This window comes from Carlito syrichta, unplaced genomic scaffold (genome assembly GCF_000164805.1).
Source record: "Carlito syrichta isolate Samal-C Ts95f unplaced genomic scaffold, Tarsius_syrichta-2.0.1 Scaffold288883, whole genome shotgun sequence".
NCBI lineage: Eukaryota > Metazoa > Chordata > Mammalia > Primates > Tarsiidae > Carlito > Carlito syrichta.
The window spans coordinates 12,693-28,812 of NW_007232979.1; the positions used below are offsets into that span (position 1 = coordinate 12,693).

At 40.5% G+C, this 16,120-nt stretch overlaps 1 protein-coding gene across 3 annotated transcripts in view; it reads left to right on the forward strand.

Moving 5' to 3' along the window:
• Positions 1-142: 142 nt before the first annotated feature.
• FAM214A (family with sequence similarity 214 member A) overlaps positions 143-16,120 on the forward strand; it is a 108,411-nt gene continuing 92,433 nt past the window's right edge. For 2 of the 3 annotated variants that reach the window (XM_008053934.2, XM_008053935.2), the window contains exon 1: positions 145-540. In XM_008053934.2, the coding sequence (XP_008052125.1) occupies positions 525-540 (16 nt within the window). In that variant the 5' untranslated portion in view covers positions 145-524. Of the gene's footprint in view, positions 541-16,120 lie in introns of all 3 variants that reach the window. The other variant, XR_002481726.1, reaches the window with a different exon arrangement.

Genomic DNA, 16,120 nt, shown 5'->3' on the forward strand with positions numbered 1-16,120 from the left:
TCCTGCGCCCGGCACCTGGTGGAAGGATTTCTGTACCAGCCTCTGCCGAGGTGCCGCTGCTCCCAGAAGGGTTTTTCTTTTTCTTTTCTTATTTTTCCCGAAAGAGTTCACTTGGTGTGTGTTGCTCGCCTCTTTTTCTTCTCTTTCTCGGCGGCACCTCCGGGTTATAAATAGATCTTTGGTTCAGAGACGCTGTGTCAGAGAAGGACACATTGGCTTGGAGAGCAGAGGCAGGGAAGAGGGGTGCTGGATCCGGAGGAGATGGGGGAGGCGGTGCAGGGAGTTTTGCCTTTTTTCAGACCAACCGATGGTTCTGTCACCGCAGTTTAGTGCCAGGAAGAGGCCTAACTTAACAGTAGTTTTCTCGCAAGGTCCTGGTGCTAGAACAGGACCAGACTGATTTTATTTTGATCTCTTTTAGCATTTGGAAAACGAAGCAGAAGCTCAACAATCAGCGGCGAGCCTGTTGGAAGAACCAACACGTGTGTGTTTCACAGCACTCTGGGTGGAAATTGGATGTGAAAATGAAGCCAGACCGAGGTAAATGATTTAAGTAGGGCCTGTGTGTGTGTTTTCTTCTTCTCCGTGCCTCATTTTAGAAGTGTTAACCTAATTCTGCAGCAGGATCAACTATTTCTGTATCATATGTGATTATCTGTTTTTGTGACAGATTCCAGCTGGTGAGGTAGAGAAAGGCATATGGAAGAGAGGCTTAGGCATTCTTCAAAAGCGCTTGTAAAGCAGTAGTTTCAAGAGAGAATCTAGTGTATCTCAAAATGAAATGGCCAAGAACAGTATGCGAGTCTGTTGCCACCATACATTTTGTTATCATTTTGGAGTTGCAGTTACTCACTTTTTTGGATAAAGTCAGTCTAATTTCAACTTTAAAGAAGTTTACAAGCTTTTTAAACTTGAGAGCGTTAACTTGATAAATTGAAGAGAAAATTTAAGATTGTTTGAGTTGACAATTGCTATTATTACTGCTTTGGTGTTTTTTTTTTTTTTTTTTGAGTTGGAGTCTCACTCTGTCACCCAGACTGGAGTGCAGCCACTCCAGTCACTGCAGCCTGGACCTGCTGGGCGCCGGTGATCCTTCCACCTCAGCCTTTCAAGTAGCGGGAACTACAGGCCTGCACTACCATGTCCGGCTAATTTTTGATTTATTGTAGAGATGAGGTCTCACCAAGTTGCCCAGGTGGGTCTCGAACCCGCGGGCTCAGGCAATCCACTCACCTCAGCCTCCCAAAGCACTGGGATTACAGGCTGAGCCACCAAGCCCGGCTTTGATTAGCTAACTTTTGTGCTTTAAGCAAACCCCACAAGTTTGCAAAGTATTCAACATATCAGTATTTGGACAGTTAGGGCAACTAGAATCCCTAGTGATAAATAAATGTCGCTTTCCTTCTAAAACTGCATTTTCAGGACTTATGAGAATAATATATACACTATGCTTTTCAAGGAATTCAAAGAAATTGTTTATCAGTCTTCTGATTAATAGCACGAGTCAATTTTAGAAGATATCAATATAGTTACCAGTTAGTAGTGAGGACTTTTCAGTCAAATACTGGGTTTGATTCCAATGAACATTGTAAAAAGGGAATTATTGTATTTGATAGGGAATAGATTAGAATTCCTTCCAAATCTGAGACTTTAGGATTAGAAATATTAATTTATCCTGTGAATTAGATGGTTATTTTTTAAAATATATGTATCAAACTAGTTGTTTTCCATAATTTTTTCCAAAATGGCTAGAAAGACAAGTTTTAGCCAGGTATGTTGACTCACACCTGTAATCCAGGCAACTCAGACTGAGGCAGGAGGATTGCTTGAGGCCAGGAGTTAACAACCAGCCTGGGCAACATAATGCATAGTGAGACCCCCATCTCAAAGGAACAAACAAACAACAACAACAACAACAAAAAAAACTCCACAAATTTTCTAGGTAAAATAGGGCTATTGAAATGTAGTAGAAAGAGCCATATTTAATTTAGTGGTTTAAATTAGTTTTAGGTGTTTGGCTGTTTCTTCATATATAGCTGTTGCCTGATTTTGAGTATTAGCGAGTGTGTTGCTACTGAGCAAGTGGCCTGTATAGAATGCTAAGTTTAGATTTTTAGATTACATCAGTGGCTTTGGAAGAATGACACCAAGATCATTAATTGCATCTTAGAATAAACAAGCAAAATCAAAGTCACTATTAGTTTTGGATTGTTGTTAAAAGTTGCTTTAAAGTCATAAGCACTTTAAAAAATAGCACTTGCACACTCAGCCAAAACTAGTGCTAAACAAACAATGTTAGTTATACATACACTGATAGATTAGTAGGGAAAATAAGTAACTTTATTCATCAATATTCCCAAAGAAGTGACTTTTTTCCTCTTTAAAATTGTAGCTTTCGCCAGGCTCAGTGGCTCAAGCCTGTAATCCCAGCACTTTGGGAGGCCGAAGCGAGAGGTTTTTGCCTGAGCCCAGGGGTTCGAGACCAATCTAGGCAATTTGATGAGACCTTGTCTCTACAGTAAATCAAAAAATTAGCCTGGAGTGGTAGTATGTGCCTGTAGTTCTAGCTACTTGAAAGGTTGAGGCCAAAGAATCGCCTGAACCCCACAGGTCAACACTGGGGTGGCTGAGAGCACTCTAGCCTGGGTGACGGTGTGAGACTCCAACTCAAAAAATAAAAAATAAAATAAAATTGTAGCATTCTTCAGCATTCTCAGTTTAAAAAAATGATGGGGTTGCAAGTTTAGTATTATGATTATATTCCATAATAATAACATGTGCTTTTAGAGTCATGACGTTTTTCTTTTTTTTTTGGACGGGAACCTGAATAAATAATACCTTTTTTTTTGAGTCCGAGTTGCACTCTCGCTCAGGCTGGAGTGCAGTGGCATGCTCACAGCCACTGCAGCCTCAGCCTGCTGAGCTCAGGCGATCCTTCTGCCTCAGCCTTCCAAGTAGCTGGAACTGTAGGCACATACCATCATGCTCAGCTAACTTTTTGATTTATTGTAGAGATGAGGTCTTACCAAGTTGCCCAGGCTGGTCTCAAACCCATGAACTCAGTCAATCTTCTCACCTCTGCCTCCCAAAGTGCTGGGATTACAGGTGTGAGCCACAGCACCTGGCTAGTAATACCTTTAACTTAGCAAACTGGTACAGAAATATTGAAATAAACTTTTCATAAATATACTTACCTTTACTTTGTACAATGTAGTCTTGTATTTTCTGTTCTATTTAAAAACCTTTTTAAAAATTGATGCTACAACCCATTGAATTGACTTCTTAACCAATTAATAAGTCATGATGACCTGCAGTTTGAAAGACATCATTATGGGCAGCACTTAGCAATAAAACAGTAATACTTCATTTTTTTTCCTTACATTGATGTCTAACTATTCTATATGAATGAATTTTCTGGATAATTGAAACTTAACTCTAAATGCCAAACATTTTCAATTTTAGTCATTATATATGGAGAGATTTTAAAACTATTAATGCTTCCCTTCCATTAAAAAAAAGGAATATACAGAGTCAATGTAATTTAACCTTTAGTTGATGAAAAAGGAACATTGTTATGAGTTTCAACTTTGTACTCTGTCACAATCTAGAAATGCCCTAAGGAGATAGTTACGTTTATCAGTTTGTTTGTTGTTGTTGTTGTTTTTTTTGTCTCTAGCTTAAACCAGCCCAGTTTAGTTTATCTTTCTTTTTTTTAGATTAGAAAGTATAGTTTATTCAAAAGTAAATTAGAGAGAGAGAAAAGATCCACCTCCCCAAGGTGGGGAGAGGGCCAGAACTAGGAAGCATGGTGACAGCCATAGCTCAAAAAGCACATGACCACACCAGAGTCTACCAAGGCAATGACCGCCTATATTTCTTTCTTTTTTTTGAGTTGGAGTCTCATTCTGTCGCCAAGGCTGGAGTGCAGTAGCATGCTCACGGCCACTGCAGCCTTGACCTGCTGGATTTAAGCAATCCTTCTGCCTCAGCCTTTCAAGTAGCTGGAGCTACAGGTGCACACTACCATGCTCAGCTTATTGCTTGATATATTGTAGAGATGAGGTCTTCTCAAGTTGCCCAGGCTGGTCTCGAACCCCTGAGCTCAGGCAATCCTCTCACATAGGCCTCCCAAAGTGCTGGGATTACAGACTTGAGCCACCAAGCCCAGCTTCCATCTTTTAATTTGATTTTTAGATTGCCTTGCTGTCAACAGTCTTTGTTGTTAATATGCTTAAGCTTGCTGCCTTTTAATTTTCCTGCTTTTTTGGTCTCTGAGCTAGAGAATTAGATAACCATACTTAACACTGAGGTCTTTACAACACAAGGTAATAAATAGGAGAACCTTTCAGACATTCATTCAGAATGTGAGCAAAGTATGATTTTAATGTAGAGACTTAAATCGTTAAGATATTAGTTTAAGGAGAGACAGCTGTGCTCCAGAGCGTTAAAATTTTTTTAATACAGCAGGGACCTCTTATCCTACATGATTGAGTGTGGTAGTTGGTTGGCTAGTAGAAAGTTTAAGTGGGGAATCAGAAAATATAAAAGCCTTAATTATTTCTCTCTCTCTCTCTCTTTTTCCCCCCATGGGCCACAAGAGCCTTGAATTTTTTTTTTTTTTTTTTTTTAATTAAGAAAGGTAGATTAGCCGGGCTCGGTGGCTTAGCCTGTAATCTCGCGCCTTTGGGAGGCTGAGGTGAGTGAATTGCCTGAGCCCGCGGGTTCGAGACCCGCCTGGGCAGCGAGACCTCATCTCTACAGTAAATCAAAAAATCAGCCGGGCATGGTAGCGCATGCCTGTAATTCCGGCTACTTGAAAGGCTGAGGCGGAAGGATCGCCGGTGCCCAGCAGGTCGAGGCTGCGGTGGCCGGGAGCGGCCACTGCATTCCAGTCTGGGCGACAGAGTGAGACTCCAACTCAAAAAAAAAAAAGAAAGAAAGGTAGATTTACTAAAGCAAAGATAACATTGTGAAAAGCAAAATCTGCACAGCAGTATAGAGAGTTTACTGTCTGCCGAATGTTTTTTTATTAACTTTTATTGTGTTTATGCCAGGTGCGATGGCTCAAGCCTATAATTCCAGCACTTTGGGAGGCCAGGTGAGAGGATTGCCTGAACTCAGGGTTTCGAGACCAGCCTGGGCAAGTTGATGAGACCTCATCTCTACAGTAAATCAAAAAATTAGCCCATGGGTCGAGACCAGCCTGGGCAAGTTGATGAGACCTCATCTCTACAGTAAATCAAAAAATTAGCCCATGGGTTAACGTGGTAGCGTGATCCTGTAGTTCCAGCTACTTGGAAGGCTGAGGTGGAATGATCACCTGAACCTAACAGGTGGAGGCTGCAGTGGCTGTGAGTGTACCACTGTGCTCCAGCCTGGGAGACAGTGAGATTCCAACTCAAACAAAACAAAACAAAACAACTTTTATCATGTTTAAACAGGCTTTTTTTTTTTTTTTTTCAGTTAGAGTCTCACTCTGTCACCCAGACTGGAGTGCAATGGCGTGCTCACAGCCACTGCAGCCTCAACCTGATGGGCTCAGGTGATCTTTCCACCTCAGCCTTCCAAGTAGTGGAACTACAGGCATGTGCCACCATGCCCAGATATATGTATATATTTTATTGTAGATGAGATCTCGCCAAGTTTCCCAGGCTGGTCTCAAACCCATGGGCTCAGGCAATCCTCTCACCTCAGCCTCCCAAAGTGCTGGGATTATAGGCATGAGCCACCATACCCGGCCAGTCTTAATTTTTTAATGTATTCCTTTGATGTAGGATTATGGCCCTCTTTGGGGGTGAGATGTAATCTTTTTTTAAAGAGTTGGACATAGTCTTATATAAACCATACCAAAATTGGAAACCTAAGAGTTCTAGTTTTGGTCTTTCTAAAATGAAATAAGACTTTGCATAACAATCTGGAGATGGAATCTTATATTTTTAATAAATTAAAAATAATTTTTAGACTTTTCACAGGCAACTTCATAGGTGTCTTGTGTGCACATAATTCAGCAGGACTTTGTTTTGGAGAAAGGAAATTTATGTTCATCAAAATTGTGTTTATCAAAATATGCTTTTTTGAAAGAAGTCAACTTAGTTTTCACAGAAATAACTTATTTGGACTTATACTTCATTGGTTTATAATAATAAATAGTTATGGTAAGTAGAGTAACCTAAACATATTTAGGAACAAACACTAGATTCTTGGTAAGCATTTAACTCACCTAGTAGAAGTAGAAGTATTCAGGCAGCTAGGATATACCCTATCAAGCCCACTGGTGTTCGGTGTCAGCAGTGTCTGCCCATTTTCTTTTTTAAATTTAAGATGGGAGTCTCATTATGATGTCCAGGCTAGAGTGCAATGGCTATTCATTGGTGTGATCATAGTGCAGTACCATCTTGGACTCATAGACCCAAGCACTTTTGCCTCAGCCTCCTGAGTAGCTGAGACTACAGGCATGCACACCTAGTTATCACCTTGTTTTTATGGAGGGTATGAAAAGCACTGGTCAATCTTGATAGTTGATTAAGTGAAGGTTATTCAATAGGGTTTCTATTATACTTTCAGATAATTAAGATGTTATTGTATAGCATGGTGGCTGCATTTCGCAATAGTCAAGTGTTTTACCGTACTTTAAGGCAAAATTTTTTTTATTTTAAACAATTATGTAATGTTACTTGGGTAATACTGCCAAAAATGTCTTTGATGTTATCATTAGCACAGGCTTTGGAATCAGACCTGTGTATATATACTTGTCCCACTACTAGGTTGCTATCTAATCTTCATCGCATTACTTAATCTCTGGGAGTCTCAGTTTCTTTGTCTGTTAAGTGCAAATAATTCCAACGTCACAGTTGTTAGAATGAAATATGACAGTGGTTGATACATAGTAGGTATTAAATAAATGATAGCTTTTATCATGTTAAATAAAACATATGCTTATATTTTTCTCAGTTCTAAGATATACTCAACAGAGGTGAGGAAATAGTCAAATGTTTAATATCTTGGCACTATTTTGTTTTGTTTTGCATTTATAGTGTTCAAGCTGCTAAGTCTCAAACAGAATAGGTTTTTTTGTTTTGTTTTGTTTTGTTTTTTGAGTTGGAGTCTCACTCTGTCGCCCAGACTGGAGTGCAGTGGCCGCTCCCGGCCACCGCAACCTCGACCTGCTGGGCTCCAGCGATCCTTCCGCCTCAGCCTTCCAAGTAGCCAGAATTACAGGCATGCGCTACCACGCCCGGCTGATTTTTTGATTTATTGTAGAGATGAGATCTTGCTGCCCAGGCGGATCTCGAACCCACGGGCTCAGGCAATCCACTCACCTCACCCTCCCAAAGGCACGGGATTACAGGCTGAGCCACCGAGCCCGGCTAGAATAGGTTTTTAATATACTGTTATCTCAGAAAGTATAAAAGCTACAAAAGGATTCTTGACATGTATAATTTATTTCTTTAGATTGTTATTTACTATTCTAGTTATACTTTCTTTGTGAGGGGGTAACATGAGTGAACTAAGCTTTCTGGAATAATTAAGTTTTTTAAATGGTATTAACTGCTGACTAGAACTGGGCAGTTAGAGAGATTAAACAGTGTAATTCTACCTTGGCCTGGAGGATGTACAAGTTTGGACTTGATTCTAGACATTTATTTATTTATTTATTTACTTATTTATTGAATGTCCAGTGTTTCAAGAGAAGTCTAAAGTGTGGCCCTAGTGTAGAAGTAATTAAAACATTTTAAGTATGTTATGAATATATGGTATTTCTTTCTTTTCTTTTCTTTTTCTTTTTTTGAGTCAGAGTCTCACACTGTTGCCAAGTCTGGAGTGCAGTGGCATGCTCAAGGCACCACAGCCTCGACCTGCTGGGCTCAGGCAATCCTTCCACCTCAGCCTTCAAAGTAACTGGAACTAGGGCAACCCCTTTGGGTCCTCTCCCACTGTGGGAGCTTTCCTGTCCTCTCAATAAATCCTGCTTAAAAAAAAAAAAAAGAGAGAGAGAGCTGGAACTACAGGTGTGTGCTACCACGGCCTGCTTATTTTTTGATATATTGCAGAAATGAGGTCTCAGCAAGTTGCTCAGGCTGGTCTTGAACCCCTGAGCTTAGGCAATCCTCTCACCTCAGCCTCCCAATTCTGAGGTTATCAAAATTGTTATGAAAGATTAAGACCTATAAAATAACTCATTAGTAAATTAATAATTTAAATATGTGATTTCAATTGATATATGAATACATATTATAGGTCATTGATCCTTAAGTAAAAACTATTAGTGTACCCAGGCGCAGTGGCTTAAGCCTGTAATCCCAGCACTGTGGGAGGCCGAGGTGAGAGGATTGCCTGAGTTCATGGGTTCGAGACCAGCCTGGACAACTTGGTGAGACCTCGTCTCTACAATAAATAAAAAAATTAGCCGGGCATGGTGGTGCATGCCTGTAAACAACACCGGAGCCCAACAGGTTAAGGCTGCAGTGGCCATGAGTGTGCCACTGCAATCCTGCCTGGACGACAGAGTAAGACTCCAACTAAAGAAAAAAAACAAACAAAAAAAACTATTAGTGCAAAAGCTGCCACACAAACAAAACACTTGACATTTTTTAAGGTTAAAACTGAGAGGAGAGCTGGGTATGGTGGCTCATGCTTGTTATCCCAGCACTTTGGGAGGCCAAAGCGAGAAGATTGCCTGAGCTTAGGAGTTCGAGACCAGCCTAGGCAACATGGCAAGACCTTGTCTCTACAATAAATCAAAAAATTAGCCGGGTGTTGTGATGTGTGCCTGTAACTTCAGGTACTTGGAAGGCTGAGACGGAAGGATCATCTGAGCCCAGCTGCTTGAGGTTGTTTTGGCTGTGAGCGTGCCACTGCACTCCAGCATAGGCAACGGAGTGAGACTCCAACTCAAAAAAACAACAAAAACCTGAGAGGAATATTATTTTAGTTTTTCTCTCATTTCAATTATATTAAAAATTTTGGCATTAGCCTTTGTATTGCAGTGATATATGAACTTGACTATAGCATAATGCAACCCCGTTCACCTCAAACAGTTCCTTCCTGGGCAGCTGAAATAGGAAAGAAATGATAAGGACTAGAAAATGTTTCAAGAGAATTAGGTGGATTGCTTGCTTGCTAAGAATAGTTCACTGTTAGTCAAACAGTTGAGAAATGGCAGATGGAGGAAAAGAAAAGAAATTTTGACTAGATTAAATAAAGCAGCCTTTTGCTAAATTCCCAGGTGTAGGTGGTGATAGTATTTATAATAGCTAATTCTTGTGCATGCTATGTGCCAGGCACTGTTCCAAGTACTTTACATATATAGCTCATTTAATCCTTATAGTTACTCAGGGAAGTAGATGCTATTGCCATCTCCATTTTGTGAATAAATGAATCTTGAAACTGAGTCACAGAGACAATTTTGGTAACTTACCCAAGGTTACACAGCTAATTAAAAGGCAGGCCCAAATGTGAAATGAGCTTGAGTATATGCTACTAACTCTCTGACTGGTAGCAGTAAATTATGTTAAAATATTATAAGATATTCGGACCAGCTTGTTTTAAAAGTAGGCTTGAGGAAAACTCAAAACAGATATTTGGTAAGTATCATGATCTTGGAAAGCTACTTATCCTCTCTTCACCTCAGCTTCTTTATCTTTTTTTTTGTTAAGTTGGAGTCTTACTCTGTTGCCCAGGCTGGAGGGCAGTGGAACGCTCATGGCCACTGCAGCCTTGACCTGCTGGGCTCAGGTGATCCTTCCACCTAAGCCTTCCAAGTAACTGGAACTACAGGCATGTGCCACCATGCCTGGCTAATTTTTTTATTTATTGTAGAGATGAGGTTTTGCCAAGTTGCCCAGGCTGGTCTCGAACCCATGAGCTCAGGCAATCCTCTCACCTTGGCCTCCCAAAATGCTGGGACTATAGGAGTGAGCCACCACACCCCACCTTTTTTTTTCTTTTAGATTAGAAAATAAAGTTCATTTAGAAAGTAAGTTAGAGAAAGAGGAGATTCACCTCCCCAAGGTAGGGGAGGGGGCCAAAGCTTAAGAAAACATGACCTGACCGTACCTCAAAGAGTACATGACCACACTATAGCTTAGCAAGGCAATGGCTGCAATGGCCTGGCAGTGGCCAGCTTCTTTAACTTTACAATGGGGGAAGTAATAGGGTTATTTTAAGGATTAAATAAATTAATGTATGTTATTGGTTTAGGGTTATTTTGATGATTAAATAAGTTAATGCATGTAATGTGCTTAAAACATTGACTGGACTTAGTAAGCATTCAAATGTGAACTGCTGTTGTTATTTTGGACATCTTGTAAACAAGAAGCTAATTATTGAGTGAAAGCTGAGGAGGACAAAAGAAAGGGACTAATTCAGCTGCACATTTTGTATACTCACTGTGATCTCAAGACAAAAGCTGGCTACTGTTGGTCTTTCATCCATTTATGTTGATGAGTCTTGACACATCAGTAGCTATCAAATAATCACTGGCTTGATACAACTTCTGAGATTCAGACTTTAAAGGGGTTGACATAGAGGTACCCTGTCTATGTTTTTGTCTGTAATCAGTAAGAAAGAAATGATTCACTGGACTGAACACTGTCTTTTCTTTGAAGGATGAGGAAAAAGATAATTGGAAGGCAGAACTGAAAGACTAACATATATATATAGGAGAGTGACTTAAAAATTGATTTCCTCTTCAAAAACTGAAAAAACTCATGGGGTCTGAGCATTCTGTATTGTGAACAAGTATAAATAACTTAGTCATTGAGCAAAGAACATTTATATTCATTTTCTTTTCAACTTTGCATCTAATTATGGTAGTGTTTTCCCTCTTTTTGAGGCTGGGGATTTTAAAAATGGGAATATTAGACTAAACACCCGTTTTAAAAAAAATAACAAAAATGCAAAACTATGGTACTTGGAAACAATACTTCTTTCTTAGTAGGTAAACCAAAGTCAGTTTTCCAGTAATTATATCTTTGCTCAAATAGGTGAAAAATCAGAATATTTCCTATGTCAAACACTTTTATTAAACGGAAGCAGGATGGAATGGATAAAAATCCCAGAAGCTAATAAAAATATTAAACTAAAATTAGTCCATGTGTAATACCAAGACTCCTATCAATATCTGAGTTGAGCCTTTTCATATTTTCCTTTTCAAATACAAAATTCTCATTGCTTCCCCTTGTTAACTCTGCCCAGCCCCACTGACTGGCTTTTAGGTTTTGTTTTTTGGTTTTTTTAGAGTTGAGGTCTCACTCTGCAGTGAGGGCAGTGGCGTGATCGCGGCTCACTGGAGCCTTGGCCTCTGACTCAGGCAATCCTTCTGCTTCAGCCTTATGTGTAGCTGGGACTACAGGTGCATGCCACCATGTCCAATTAATTTTTTATTTTTTTTATAGTGACTAGATTCTACTATGTTGCCCAGGCTATTCTTCAACTCCTGGACTCTAGTAGTTCTTCCTCCTGGGCTTCCCAAATTACAGGTTGGGATTATGAGCGTGAGCCACCACACCTGGCCACTTTTAGGTTTTTTATTGCTATTCAGGAGCTTGTATATACTATTCTTTCTGCCTAAGAAATCTTTCTTCCCAGCCATCACATTGGTGGCTCCTTGTCGTTCTTCTGTTATAGATGTAAATGTCACTTTTCAGAGAGGTTTTTCTCATTACCCTATCTAACCCTATTAACTTAATTAATGTTAACTGCTGATATTATTTATTAAATTAGATGTCTTTTGTTATTCTGTCTCAGCTGTCTGTGTTTCTTTCATAGCATTTACACATTTTGTAATTATTTACCTGTTGATCTTTGTTTATTGTCTGTCTCTATACCTAAACTTAAAGTTCTGAGTCCAGAAACCTTGTCTGTTGTTCACACTATATTCTCATCATCTGGCAGTCTTGTATGTGGTATGTGCATAGCAGGTGTTTAATATATACTTTTTTTTTTTTTTTTAGTTGGAGTCTTACACTGTCGCCCATGCTGGAGTGCAGTGTCACACTCACAGCCACTGCAGCCTCTACCTGCTGGACTCAGGTGATCCTTCCACCTCAGCCTTCCAGTTAGCTGGAGCCACAGGCGTGCGCCACCATGCCTGGCTAATTTTTTGATTTATTGTAGAGACAAGGTCTTGCTATGTTGCCCAGGCTGGTCTCAAACTCCTGAGCTCAGGCAATCCTCTCACCTCGGCCTCTCAAAGTGCTTGGATTTCAGGTGTGAGCCACTGTGCCCAGCTTAATATATCCATTTGTTGTTGTTGTTGTTTTTTTTAGTTGGAGTCTGATTCTGTCGCCCAGGCTGGAGTGCAGTGGCACATTCATGGCGACCACAGCCTTGACCTGCTGGACTCAGGTGATTCTTCTGCCTCAGTCTTTCAAGTAGCTGGAACTACAGGTGCACACCACCACACCTGGCTGCTTTTTTTTATTTATTATAGAGATGAAGTCTCACCAAGTAGCCTAGGCTGGTCTTGAGCCTGTGGGGCTCAGGCAATCCTCTCACCTCGGCCTCCTGAAGTGCTGGGATTATAGGCATGAGCCACCATGCCCAGTCATATACATTTGTTAAATGAAAGGATGACTAGTATGTGTCAATGTTTGTAGAGTAAGTAGGAGTAGGAGCAGGTGGTTGGCAATCCATTGATAGTTTAATGATACTAGCAGAAATTCTGCCAATTTAGGGATTTGTTAGAATTGGCTATTCCCACAGTTTTATGCCCAATTCTTTTTGAAATTCATTTAAAGATATTTCACATGCCAGACGTGACACCTCATGCCTGTAATCCCAATACTTTGGGAGGTGGAGGCGAGAGGATTGCCTGAGCCCATGGTTCAAGAGCAGCCTAGGTAACTTGGTGAGACCTCATCTCTACAACAAATCAAAAAATTGGCTGGACATGGTGGTATGCGCCTGTAGTTCCAGCTACTTGGAAGGCTGAGTCGGAAGGATCACTTGAGCCTAGCAGGTCGAGGCTGAGGTGACCGTGAGTGTGCCGCTGTACCATTCCAATCTGGACAACAGAGTGAGACTCCAACTAAAAAAAAAAAAAGAGATGGCACATAATTTACATGAAGAGTATACCTTTGAATTGACTGAATGTCATGGAATTGGAATAAAACATTGTAAAATAACTAAAAAGTAGGCAAAAGCTGAGCCAGGTGTGGTGGCTCATGCCTGTAATGCCAGCACTGTGGGAGGTGGAGGCAAGAGGATTGCCTGAGTTCATGGGTTCAAGACCAGCCTGGGCAACTTGGCAAGACCTCATCTCTACAGTAATTCAAAAAATTAGGTGAGTTGGTGGTGTGTGCCTGTAGTCCAGCTACTTGGGCTAAGGTGGAAGGATCACCTGAGCCCAGCAGGTCAAGACTGCGGTGGCTGTAAGCTTGACACTGCACTCCAGCCTGGGTGACAGAGTGAAACTCTGACTCAAAAAAAAAAAGGTAGGCAAAAGCTGTTTGGTGTCAGTGGTCTCCAGTTTATGGACATCTGATTAGTAAATTATCCACATACAGACATTTGCTAGAAGCTCTCTGACCTCCGCCATTCACCATACTGAATTTGTTCCCGTTTCTCTTGATAGAGAATATATGTAAGTTTAAATTGATAAACCTTAGAAGGTAGAAGTAGAACAGAGTAATAGGAAAAAGACTCAAAGGATTTAATTTAATCCTTCTGTCATTTATCCATTCTGTCACTCGTTGGTTTTATGACTTGGGTCAAGTTCCAAACCTTTTTCCTTATCTGTAAAATATACCCAACTCAGAGTATTGCTTCTGAGCTTCAATTGAGATAAGGTATCAAACAAATTTGTATGCTGTGAAATGCTATTTAAATGTTACTAATTTACCCATAAGGATTATTTATATTGATTATTTATATAGATGAGCAAAGGGCCAGGTGTTTCCAAGCATATTCAGCTGTATTTTATTATTTTTAAAGTTCCCCCTTGTTATCCTGCCTGAAATTATGCAAATAGATATTTATTTGAATCAATAAATGTGTATTTAATTATGAATTTTTTAAGGAGTATTGGAATGATGGCCATACTTTGGTTAGTTCAAATGGTTTTTAGCAGCCTGCTATAATGCAAGGAAAATTAAGACCCTAAACCTTTAGCAACGAATTTAGATTGAAATCCTAACTTTGGCCAGGCATGGTGGCTCACGCCTATAATCCCAGCACTTTGGAAGGCCAAGGTGAGAGGATTGAGCCCACGGGTTTGAGACCAACCTGGACAACATGGTGAGACCTTATCTCTACAATAAATCAAGAAAAATTAGCCAGGCATGGTGACACGTGCCTATGGTTCTAGCTACTTGGAAAGCTGAGGCGGAAGGATCGCCTGAGCCCAGCAGGTTGAGGATCAATCATTGTGAATGCAGTCAAAAAAGGAGAGTAGATAATTTAGAGCACACCAACTATTTCTGGGTGATAGGAGACCACAATGAACAGTTTAGAGCAGATTTAGGGCAAAGAGAGTGGGGCAGGAGTGGACATAAAAAGGAGGTTGATAGAAAATATAGAGTGGTGAGATGTTACCCCAAATTTCTTTTTTCTTTGTTTCAGAATATTACCTAGGATTGATTCAATGTTTAGAGCCTAGCCTTTCTGCTTCTGTGATCCAGAATTTAGACTTGTTTCATATGCTACAAGTAATGATCATTATAGTTTAAGAAACCATTGACAGACTAGCCTGGTAATCTAGCCATAACTCATGTTACTTATAAAATTTTTTTTTTTTTTTTTTTTTTGAGTCAGAATCTCACTCTGTCACCCCGGCTGGAGTGCAATGAGATACTCATAGCTACCACAACCTCCACCTGCTGGGCTCAGGTGAACCTTCCACCTCAGCCTTCCAGGTAGCTGGAACTACAGGCATCCACCACCTCACCTTGCAAATTTTTTGATTTATTATAGAGATGAGGCTCACCAAGTTACCCAGACTGCTCTCAAACCCATGGGCTCAGGCAATCCTCTCAACTCTGCCTCCCAAAGTGCTGGGATTATAGGCGTGAGCCATTGCACCTGGCTATAAATAATATTTATTCCAAGTTCAACAATTTATTTGGACTTAAAAACATATCCCCTTTGAGAACATAACCAATTTGTATTTGGGAGTTAACATTTTAAATTAATATGAAGTTTTCATATTTTATTTTTCCAATTACCTAACATATATTCTTCAATGGATTTTTTTTTTTTTTTGAATTGGAGTCTCACTCTGTCGCCCAGGCTGGCGTGCAATGGCATGCGCATGGCCACCACAGCCTCAACCTGCTGGGCTCAGGCGATCCTTCACCTCAGCCTTCCAAGTAGCTGGGGCTACATATGCCACCATGCCCAGCTCATTTTTTGATTTATTGTAGAGATGAGGTCTCGCTAAGTTGCCTAGCCTAGTCTCGAACCCATGGGCTCAGGCAGTCCTCTCACCTCAGCCTCCCAAAGTGCTGGGATTATAGTCGTGAGCCACTGTGCCTGGCCTTGAATTAATTTAGTATCTATATTGGAAATTAGGCTATTTATAAAACTTCTTTTTGATTGGGTGTCACTCTGTCCCCAGACTGGAGGGTGGTGGCACGATCACAGATCACTGCAGTGTTGACCTCTGGGCTCAGGTGATTCTCCCACTTCGACCTCTCAAGTAGCTGGAACTATAGGCACATGCCACCACTCCTGGCTAATTTTTTAATTTTTTTATAGAGACAAGCTCTAGCTATGTTGCTCGAGCTGGTCTCAAACAACTGGGTTCAAAGAGTCCTTCCTCCTTGGCTTCCCAGAGTGTTGGAATTACAGGCATGAGCTACCACATTCGGCCTATTTATACAACTTTATCTTAACATCTAGAAAATTCATTTACATTTTTCCATCAAATCAGCAAATTTTTTGTGAGGAGATATCATGGTTTGTCACATTATCTAGTAGGACACTTTCTACCTAAATGTATAACAGTAACAGAATGTGTAATTTTAACCCATAATATTGGCAAATTACTTTTTTTTTTTTTTTTTTTTTTTTTGAGTTGGAGTCTCACTCTGTTGCCCAGACTGGAGTGCAGTGGCCGCTCCCGGCCACCGCAGCCTCGACCTGCTGGGCTCCGGCGATCCTTCCGCCTCAGCCTTCCGAG